The sequence below is a fragment of the Cyprinus carpio genome, chromosome A3, assembly GCF_018340385.1.
Source record: "Cyprinus carpio isolate SPL01 chromosome A3, ASM1834038v1, whole genome shotgun sequence".
NCBI lineage: Eukaryota > Metazoa > Chordata > Actinopteri > Cypriniformes > Cyprinidae > Cyprinus > Cyprinus carpio.
In genome coordinates this window covers 7,916,407-7,928,080 of record NC_056574.1, presented here as the reverse complement: position 1 = coordinate 7,928,080, position 11,674 = coordinate 7,916,407, and the positions used below count along the sequence as shown (strand labels likewise).

The 11,674-nt window shown below is 36.5% G+C and overlaps 2 protein-coding genes and 1 pseudogene across 2 annotated transcripts in view; 1 reads left to right on the top strand and 2 right to left on the bottom strand.

Annotated features, from left to right (window-relative positions):
* The window catches only part of LOC109062954, an 8,920-nt gene extending 7,829 nt beyond the window's left edge, over positions 1-1,091 (bottom strand). The window contains exons 1-3 of the mRNA XM_042715727.1: positions 1,023-1,091; positions 822-945; positions 376-666 (exon numbers count right to left, since the gene is read on the bottom strand). Of these exons, the coding sequence (XP_042571661.1) occupies positions 376-666; positions 822-945; positions 1,023-1,091 (484 nt within the window). The remainder of the gene's footprint in view (positions 1-375; positions 667-821; positions 946-1,022) is intronic.
* Positions 1,092-1,795: 704 nt separating this feature from the next.
* On the top strand, positions 1,796-4,040 carry LOC122135630 (annotated as a pseudogene).
* A 1,101-nt stretch (positions 4,041-5,141) lies between these two features.
* On the bottom strand, positions 5,142-9,486 carry LOC109058445 (MIF4G domain-containing protein B). The gene is given in 10 exon segments (XM_042715709.1): positions 5,142-5,339; positions 5,342-5,374; positions 5,376-5,443; positions 5,782-5,830; positions 5,832-5,879; positions 6,718-6,787; positions 6,789-6,894; positions 6,956-7,060; positions 7,141-7,223; positions 9,061-9,486. Coding segments are annotated over 9 exon segments (759 nt in total). The 5' UTR covers position 7,223; positions 9,061-9,486.
* Between the last annotated feature and the right edge of the window lie 2,188 nt (positions 9,487-11,674).

Sequence of the window (11,674 nt, the reverse complement as noted above, 5' to 3'; positions counted from 1 at the left end):
CGGACGCCGCGGCGGCGGTACGAGCGGCGGTAGAAGTGACGTTTTGGATGTCTACCTACTGTAACTGCACTGAACCAACTTGGTGTATTTAGTCATTGTTTTTATAGAGAAATAATCAGGAGGTTTGCTATTAATACAATTCATTATTTAAATGGATTCATATAGTATAAATAGCAAAAAATAGCACCTCATTTACACCAAATGCAAATAAATAATGACAAATACTGTTCATACAGTGTCCACAGCAGTACAGTATATTCTAATGATTTGTGGACAGAGTTCATGAAAATTGCCACTGCCAACAAGCTTGTCTATTTAAATATGCCACAAATAGACATTATTTTATATTTTTTACAGCCTTGTTTGTTGACTCACCCACTCCCAGTACTACAGTTGCATTGGCTGAAAGTCCTCCAGCAAACACTAAACACATATAAACTCCTTTATCCTCAATTCTGACACTCTTCAGTCTGAGAGAGAAGTTTCCTTTGGGGATCTCAGCAGTGAAGAGCTCAGCTCTACTTGTATTGTCTATCTGATGAATCTGGTAAGAGTCTCCATTGCTTTGGAAGAGCAGGGCCAGAATAATATCTCCCATCTGTTTTCTCCATGGCCTGCTGTGTGGTGGGTGTGATCTTGAGGTCCACGCAGAGCAGCTCAGGTATCCTCACCCTGAGACACAGATATGGACTCATCCCAGTCTGTTTTGTAAATACTCCCGAACAGTAAAATATCACGGCAGGGAAATTTTATATACGGTTAAAGGGTTTGGAAAATCATATATGGGGAAAATGATGGGAAAAAATTCATATGTACATCACCAACATCTTTTATTTGAACCACAGTTTCTCCAGAACCCTGCTGACTGTAAACTCTACATGTGTATCGTCCCTCATCTTCAGCTCTCAGATTGTCCAGAAGGAGGGAGAAGTTTCCATGTTGAATCTGATCAGTAAAAAGAAATGAGCTCTATCATGATAATGAAATCTGCTGCTGCTGGACCTCTTGATGGAAACTCTCACCATCTTGATACAAATGAACCAGAGTCTCTGAGTCTGTTGCTTCTCCATTTCCACCTCCAGATCCTCCATTACTAAGAGTTCATCAACATAACAGAGCAAAACCACTGAAGATCCCAGAGGAGCAACCACAGGACCAGAGGGACCATGCACAATCAACCCTGAAATAACACACACACACAGAGAAAGATAAATTTTCAAATTTCTTTTATTCGATTTTTTAACACAGAGAAAAAAACAAAAAAAACAAGGAAATGTGGTGCTTAGCTTAATTGTGTATTTAAGTACCTCACAACCAGCTTATAATACTAGAAGGGGTTGCCAGAGATTTCAAGGTCATAAAACTCATGTACCCAACACTGTTCACCACTCATGCCAAAAAATCGCAAAAGTGATCTAAAGGTCGAAATCCTATGTTTTTTTGATGAGGGTCATGGTACAACATTTTTAGAAATCAACTACACTATTCTATCACCGAACACATTAAACACAAAAATAACAGAATATTATATCATATCAAGCATAAAAATAACAAAAAAAATAACATTACATCATAGCATGTTTAGCATTAACATAATAAAGAATCTTACATTCTATCAGGGCGGACTTTTATGATGATGTATGAACTAGATACAGGTCATAAATGACAGAGATACAATGTTTTGAGCATGGTTCAAACTTAAAAAAAACATCCAATAGGGAATAATATGTACCATTTTCAAAAATAACAAATATACAATGAACAAAATATCTGACTTGAATGTGGGAATTTCAATATGAAGTTCAGGGGGTCGAAAGTTGGGGATACTGAGGGACAGTACAAAACAAAAGTAAAACTCATCATCACTGACAGATCATTAGTGGTCATTATGCCCCTTTCAAACCAGTTTTTAAATACCTCATCCATAATGGACAGTACAAAACAAAAGTTGTATGCTATTTAAATACATTTTAAAATAAAAACCTATTCCTTTGATAGTACAAAACAAAAGTTTTCAAAATCAGCAAACAGGTAATTTTCAGACATGATTACTTCAGTCTTCAGGTGTACCATCTAAGCAACACATTGGTGGGTGATCCTTCAGAAATCAGTCTAATACGCTGATTTGCTGCTCAAGAAACATTTCCCATCGATGTTGAAAACAGTTGCGCTGCTTCTTTTTTTTTTTTTTGCTAACAATTTGAAACTGTGATCCATTACTATTCAAAAGTTCAGGGGTAAGAAAGACTTCTTAAAACAAAAAAAGACATTCAGCAAATGAGCTGCCAAAGTCATTTCAATTCCAAATAAATGCTTTCTGTTCATCAAAGAACTCTGAAGATATTTATGTATGATACATTCTTAAGCAGCAAAACACTGATAATAATAATATGAACCATTATTGATAATTGAGCAAATCAGCATATTAGAATAATTTCAGTAAAGATGCTGAAAATTCAGCTTTGCATCACAGGAATAAATAACATTTTACAATATAATAAAAAAAAATATATATTTTAAATTGTAATATTTCACAATATTCTTGTTTTTATTTTTTTAATAGTAAAATGCAACCTTGAGCATAAGAGTAGTTTACAGAATATGTATACTCCAAATTTACGCTAGCATACACTTGTCCGTTTAGACGCTGGAGACTATAAAGAGAAAACAGGTGGAGAAATACCACAAATCTCCTGCAGCCAAGAGAAGAGATCGAGTGCAGTCCACACAGCGTCTTCCAGCAGGCCCTGGAGAACTGCAAACCCATCATCGGCCTGGCCAGTGTTCAGAAAGGAGGGAAATCTTATCAGGTCAGGGAACAACTCAGAGATAATCTAGTCAGATGATTGTGGATATGCAACTTAGAATCAGTGTTCAACTAATGGGGGTTGTAAACAGCCAACACTGATAGAAATATCTTGAGATATCTTGATGTGATTGATAGACAATATACTAATATATTACTTGTATATGAAAATACAATTTAATGACAGCAACTAAGATGCACAAAGTTGTGGTGATTTAAGTTTACACATATTTAAGACCATATTTATGTTTAATATTTTTGAAATTTTATCCTTTTATCCAGAGTGATTTTTATGTTTACAGGGATAATTCATCCAACAAGTGAAAAATTATAATCATTCACTCACCTTCATGTGGTTCCAAACCTGCATGACTTGCTTTCTTCTGTGAAACACAATTGCAGTTTTCAAAAGCAGATCTTTTCCATAAAACAAACAATATGGTCAAGCTCCAGGAACAACATCGAAGCTCTATAACAGTATATCAAATACTGAATCTTACTCTGAAGGTGCCCATCCCTCTCACAGATAATCGGCGGCGTTTTCTGGCCATGAAGTGGATGATCACAGAATGCAGAGACAACAAGCACCGCCGCACACACACATGTAATTTGAGAAACTCTCGCAGGAGCTGCTGGCCGCCTTAAACTACTAACGAGGAAAGCGTGGTGAAAGCGCAATACGACCTTCACAAGATGGCCGGAGCCAACAGGGCATATGCACACTACCGCTGGTGGTAGAGAGAGGAGATCTGAACTCCTAGTTCACCCACAGACGTGATTTGTTCTGGACTGACGGCATCAGGAGATTGACTCAGAAATACAGTTTGTTCTTGAATGAAAGTAAATAAAGCTAAAGAAGTCACATTTGCACTTTTGAGTCTTAAAAAACAAATTAAGACACATCTTACGACACATTTTTCAGATTTCAATTGTAACTTTGTGCACAAAAACATTTCATTGTTTCTTTATTTGAAACTTGTGGCATCAAGACAACTATACAAGTCACTGTCTAATCTGCAAGAGCCCGAGGAATCAGTGAGGCCAAAAGCAGCTGCACAGGAGCTTACTTTTTATACTTGACCAGAATCACCTGACTTCATGTTGACATTTCAGTCCAGTGGATCTTCATCAGATTGAAATGATACAAAATAAGAAAAAAATATTGTCATAGCTGTGAAAATGTATGCACACTTATGACGTTTTGTCTTAATCCAGCACCTGTAGAAGTGTTGTTGGATATGCATACAGTCTACTTTTCTTTGTATAAAAATATTACTCTTAAGGAAACATTGTATTTAAATGTGATTCTTATAAACGGGTTTTGGTTCATTAAAAACATAGACTTTATCACAGAAGTAAATCTTATAAGACATATTATAGAACAAATATATAGAGTAATCTTTTCTATACAATAGAAATAGCTGTCCTTCCTACTGAGGCAAATATCATTTGTTAGTCAATTTAAGAAAATCAAACAACTAAAACTGTATTTAATATATTGATATTAAAACCATCTCATCATCTCTGGTGTTATGATTATAGCCCTTGACGCAAATATAAGACCTAAATCAAATGAATCATGATTGTAATGCTGCTATTGCAACACTTCAATGATCAGATGGAGATGTACTTGAACTCCATTCACTTTCAAACTAAAATGTCTAAAGATCTGTGACCAATGGCTAAATATACTGTGATTGTGGCAAAAAAAAAAAAACAAACAAACAAAAAAAAAAACAGCATTAACAAGCCCTTTAGCTATAACATTTTTTTTTCTACTAACTGGATTTGTAAATAGGCTTAACCATGAATGAACTGCATTATCAGACGTATTAATAGTTTGTCTATAGGGAATGCTGGGACACTAACATATTTCTGTAACATTACAACATGGACTACTATTTACAGATTTGTGTTTGCTAAATCTTGATGGGGAAAAAGATTGCATGACTTGGCGACTGGGGAAATGCTACCAGCACCATCGATTAAACCCCAAGCAGCCTTGGGTGTCATTTCAGAGATGAAGAAGTTATAAAACTTTGATCCAAAAAATTCTGAATTGTGCTTTTTTTTTTTCTTTTTTTGAGTAATACGAAAGAGAATAAAACCAGGAATGTGTATTATGAAAGTGAATAAGATGAATTTCACATCAATTCAAGCTGACTTTAGACAGTCAAAAAGCAAACCCAAACCCAGTACTTACTTCTAAACTTGACCACTCTTCACTTCATGTCAAACCTCATACCTAGTGAACCTCCAAGCCTTCATCAAAGGTAAATATGAAAGAATAATAAAACCTCCACACTTGCTTCCTATGGATTGCAATTTCATCCCGTTAACTTCTTGTTTCTCTCTCCTGATTGGTGGAGGCCTCAGTCCGTCCGCTGCGGCTGTAGTAGTATTTCTGAGCGTTTGGCTGAGAGACCAGCCTCCCGCCCCGCGAGAAACTCAAGGATCTCGAGAGCAGGAGCAGGCGGCCCATGGAGCTCAGGTCCTCCCTGCAGGAGAGAATCCATCCCCTCAGCAGACTGAACCCAGCTCATCCATGAGCTGCATGTTCATCTTCTCCCAGCTGATCTCGATCTGATTGCAACTGTAACACCAGACAGTCCACCTGAGACAGAGATAAGGAGAGAACTTCAACATCTGGGTAAGATTAAACATGAATGATGAAGAGATAGTGAGGTGTCAGAAAAATCCTGAAATATCAGAAACCACTGATCCTCAAGAGGCTGGCGATCTAGGAGAAACCTAATGGATTAATAACTGATAAACAGTCACAACATGTCATCTGAGAAGCTCTAGTTAAACGTCAATTAATGTTTGTGGTCAATGATTTTGGCCGTCCAAACTAATTTCTGATGAAACCGAAAAAATTCATTTTTGCCATTTTTTTGATGAACACTAATTTATTTACTCAATCAGTCCATATATCCATTTCAGTCAACCACTAACAACAAATGTTCAAGATTCACCTCCTCCCTCATTCTGCAGGGCATCAGACTGGGCCAGTCTGAACAAAATAGTCATAGGCGGGCTGCACAAAAGGGGCCATCATGGGCATGTTGTTCACCTGCAGCACAGAGAATTAGGTTTAAAGTTAGTAAGCACTTCAAAGCACTTGTGGGGGAGTCGTGGCCTAATGGTTAGAGAGTCGGACTCCCAATCGAAGGGTTGTGAGTTCGAGTCTCGGGCCGGCAGGAATTGTGGGTGGGGAGTGCATGTACAGTTCTCTCTCCACCTTCAATACCCGCGACTTAGGTGCCCTTGAGCAAGGCACTCCAACCCCCAACTGCTCCCGAGCGCGGCATAAAATGGCTGCCTCCACTGCTCGGGTGTGTGTTCACAGTGTGTGTGTGTGTGTCACTGCTCTGTGTGTGTGCACTTCGGATGGGTTAAATGCAGAGCACTAATTCTGAGTATGGGTCACCATACTTGGCTGAATGTCACGTCACTTTCACTTTTTTTTCACTTTCAAATTAATTTACATATGGATTTTAATTCTAGTTACCCTACATGCCTTCTTAAATGAGACACTGTGAACTTAAAATTTTTATTTGCTGAGAACTGGCTCACCCTCAGACCATCCAAAAATAATATTACGAGGAGTTGGTTTCTTAATCAGAACACATTAGGGCAAAGCTGCTCACCAACAGATGCTCTGCAGTGAATGGGTGCCGTCAGAATGAGAGTCCAAACAGCTGATAAAAACATCATTCTGACGGCACCCATTCACTGCAGAGCATCTGTTGGTGAGCAAGTGATGTAATGCTACATTTCTACAAATCTGTTCTGATGATGAAACAAACATCTTGGTGATGATACATCTTGGATGACCTGAGTGTGATTAAATTTTCCTTTTAGATGAACTATTCCTTTATGCATTAAAACAGAGAGGCAGCTTTTTTCACCTTGAGGTAGTCAAAGATGTTGCAGATGAAGGACACGAGGCAAACCCACTCCTGAGTGGATCTCTTCCGTCTCCTCTCTGGCTTTAAATGCCTGCTGCAGTCGGTTCAGAAGATTACGCTGAAACACATTCCCATTGGTCTGTTTTGGCCTCTGCCTGCATAAAAGTCAGTCATATGCTTACAACTCAGTCCTAACAAACTACAAGCTACACACACGGTCGCGTTTGTTTACCTGGACAATGCGTGTAACAGATGCGTCCGGCCTCCCTGCTGAAGATCTGGTCCTCTAGAGACTGGTCCACTATTACATTGGACACTTTCTCCAGGTCAACTGAACCTGGGTCTGAGAACAACAACAACAACATTTGTGAACCTAACAGTAAAATATGTCATGCAAAACTGCTGCAAATTCAAGATGATAACCTTTCAAGGCAGTTTTGAGGAGTTTCTGTGTCTCCAAATCGAACGACTGGATCTTGTACTCTTCTTTAGATGAGTTCTCCATTCTGTTTAGGATGGCAAGACAGGGAATCAATCGATAATCAACCTTTGGCACATAAGATCAGTGTTTCTGTGAAAAAAAAAAAATGTGTCGTGTTACTCTTGTGAAGGGCAGCGGACACTGACAGGGAAGAGAAGAACTGTTGAATAAAGTCATTGTTTTTGTTTTCTTTGTGCACAAAAACTATTCTACCTTGACTAATAAAATGATGTCCTTAATACCTTTTTGGGTCTTGAATGTGGTAGTTCCCTTGCTGTCTATGCAGGGTCAGAAAGCTTAACTTGTGTTCTGAAGGTGGTCTGCGGGGTCAAGCAACTTGTGTTCTGAAGGTGAACTGAGGTCTTATGGGTTTGGAGCGACATGAAGGTGAATTAATGAATTCTAATTAAATGAATAATTACCAATACACACCATAAACTAACATAAGCTGTTTATTAGTACTTATAAAGCACATATTCTGCATGACTATATTCTACATCCCTAATCCTACCCAATACTTTAACGAAAGCAACAACTACCTTACTAACTATTAATAAAGCGGCAAATTAGGAGTCAAAAGTAAGTAGTCAATGATTTGATAAATAAAAGCGAAATGTGACCTTAGCAAATAAGTGTGACCCAGAATTTTCATTTTTTGGGTGAACTATCATTTTAAGTTGAACGCTATGATTAGCAATCCTGTTACAGACAAATACTGACAACCAAATCTCTTGCCTGAAACATTTTAAAAAAAGCTGACCATAAAATCATGCTCTTCTTAGTGTAATAATAACACTCCAAAGTTGAATATGATAAGCACAAGATCACAATTTAAAGCCAGAGAACAACATACTTTTTAAAGAAAGATTGTTCTGCTTAACTTATATGGGATCAGGGCAAAATGTCAGAACAGTGAAAGAAATAAAATAAAATGCACCAGATGTGATGGGCAAAAAATAAATAAAAAACACTGCCCAGAAGTGAATTTTATCTTTATCTGTTAATTCACATTTGATCATGTTTATATGTAATTATAGTTATGGGTTTAAAGACCATATAGACATGTAGTTGCCAGATACACCTTGCTATCATAGGGTTTTGCTGAATGACTAATATGAAGTCTTTCTCTAAAAAATATGAACCAGAACAAATTCGCAATAGGAAAAATAAAAATATCCCTGAAAATCAATCCCAGAGCCTTAATATTGGCCCTTTGTGTATAGTATTTGTCTGATTTGCATTAACAACTACTAGAACTTTAACGACAATGCATCTCAGACCAATAACTCGTTATTGTCATATTGTCGCTGCTCTGGTGAAACTGATGATGTGTGAAATATGTGACGTCATCAGTCTGACTTTCAAAGAAAGTCGAGAGCAGCTCGTGTGTTAAACGGATTACAACAACCGGCCAAACACCATCAGCTCCACGACAAACTGCTCATTATTACTGACCAAAAACACCCTTTTGAAGAAATCAATTTAAAATAACTTTACAGTCGACTGTAGGCCTGATCTTTACTTCCCCACAGTGAAAATACACAGACGCCGAAGAGTTGCTTGAAAGAAATACTTTTCTATTTTGGTTAGTTGTGACCACTCCTAACTACTCAAAACTCATAAAACTGCTCAATAAGACAGATAAAACTTCATTTAAAGGCAACAGCAAACTCAAATACACACTTCCGAGGCATTATGACTGAAACTCTTTGAAATATAACGTTACGTTCGGTAAACAACAACTAACGTATACACAAGCACACCTATCCGTTTAACAACAATATGAAAGGCATATAAAATGATTTTTATACTACTAAAATGTAAGAGGGGTAATATCGCATGTTCACAAGGACAAAACTTACATTAAAAACGGTAAACAGGCAAATGTTTTTCACATATCTAACCCTCGCTCTTTCGCTTCGGTGCCGTCTTCTCTTATGAATATTAATTACGTAATCTGACGTTGTCGCGGTTGTCCTAACTGATTGGCTGAACCAGCCGTTCTATTTTGAATATTCATTGCGTTATACTGGACCCCACAGAATGGTTGAGAAGCAACTTTTACATGACCAAATTAATATTAATAAGCAAAGCGTGTCTCTCCCATAGACTGTAAAAAAAGATGGACGAAGCGTCTCCTATTCTTCCACTATAGAACAGTGAAGCTAAAACAAGTCATTATGGCCGCTACGTAAATTACGTCATTTGGAGCCAGAGTCTGCGCAGTAGAGTCATGAGGGATGTTTAAAAAAAAAAAACAAGTTAAAGTTATCCAATTTTCATTAAACAAATGCTTCTCTCCTGGAATTTAATTATATATATATATATATATATATATATATATATATATATATATATATATATATATATATATATATATATATATATATATATATATAAAATATATATATATATATATATATATATATATATAAAATTTCATGAGGTGAAGCCACATTTTTATAGCATCAAATTACTAGTTAAAATCAGAATTTTCACAAAAACTAACAATTTAACATATATTAGCGTAATGACAACTACCTTGAATGATCAAAACCATCTTTTGATAAAACTGTGTTGGAAGCGTCATTTATTTATTTATTTTAATTTTGACTCAAGTCCCATTCGTTTACATGGAGGGGGCGGGACTTATGAGCTGTACTGCAGCCAGCCAATGGCGCGAAAAATATATAAATAAAAATGTTCAAACCCTTCAGGCCTGCCTCTCGGGGGCACGCGGCCATTACCAGCTCATAAGAACAGACATGCATAACAATACGATTTATTAAACAATCTATTTTGAAACCTAACCTCAATTTAGCTGTGTATGAGTAGCAGGTTATGTCAGATTATTTGCACCCAAGGCACTCACTTGCCTGATGTAAAATTTCCCCTTGGTGTTTGGATTATTGAACTCAGAGAATTATTTGTTTTTTAACACACACAGGATACATATATAAAGTCAGAACACAATCCTGTGGTTAAGTAATCAATCTTTTGCTTTATGTTCCTGATTTATATGAGTTATTTATGTGATCAGTCAGTCCACTGATAAAGTTATGAATGAACATGATTTCCCGCTCACCTCAGGTTAGGCAGAATACAGTATAATTATCATGACATGAGTGCATTAACCTCTAGACACACTTTATAATGTCAGTGAATTATTCAGAAATCACAAGTACTCTGCTTGGCATTGTTCATCTGATATTTCATGACATTTTCATCTCAAATGGAAATCACATTCGCGGAAGCACAGGCAGAGTAATTTATTACAAAATGTTTATTTTGACATACATTTTTAATACTACATGGAATCATGTGCTTGAACTTGGTACGAAAAAAAATACTATTACATAAAATAAATCTATGTATAGCAATATCCTGCTACAGTTGGAAAAAGGTCTACATTTAAGATCATATCTCCCAAATTTATCAGAAGAATGAGGCAGAATATCATTAATCTTGTCATATATACAGTAACGCCATCTCAGAAGTCAATGTGCCTCAACAAACATCTCACAGAGAATGAAAATGTAGATTAGAACATGTTTCATAGAAAAATATCAGTGAAAGAGAAAACTGAGAGAAGACAATGTTAATATTATACATTCAACTCTGGATCCACTTTGGAGCTTACTCTAGCCAGAACATACACCTGACCCTTAAAAAAAGAGTGGTCACAATACAGTTACAGTGAAATTTAATATTTCTCAATACTGGTTTTGGTACAGCAAAAAAATAATGCTGATTGCTTTAATAAATATTGCTGTAAGTGCTCCGAGCAATTTTAAAGAAAAGTCAGCTATAAACAAACAAAGACAAAGACGAGAAATCTATGTACATATCTTAACAAATTACATTAAATGAAAATTTTACCAAACATATTACATGGGAATTATTTAAAATGCATAAAAATATACAAAATATACAAATAAAATATACAAATATACAAATTTGAGTATTTTTAGGTCACTTCAAGTACTTGATTCACTTTAAAGTAGAATGCAGCATAGTTTGACAACCATAACATACCACAATATCAATGGCACAGCACCACTTGAATATAAAAATACCATCCAGCCCATACCGCTGTATTATGTGCAACAGTCTCTGCTGCTAATAGTTACACAGACAAAGAAATGGCATGTTTGCCAGTCTTTCCATCTGAAATGTTTCATACCATGAAAACCTGCCCAATGAGAAAAGTTCAGTCAGATCTTATAAACAGTACAGTTCACTGTTAGTTGATCTCCTCTTCTTAATGCTCCTCACTGTTCCTAGCTACGTTTCTCAGAGTTTCCATTTCATGGGATTCTTCTGTCCTCTGGTTCAGATCTACACTGGTATACTTTGTACCAGGAGTCCCATTATAATCTGACTGCATCTGCAATTAGAAGAAAGTGCATATTTCAAACAGTATTTACATGACATCCTTCTATAGTTTTACTTTGTCCACATTAAAAGTCAGTGTAT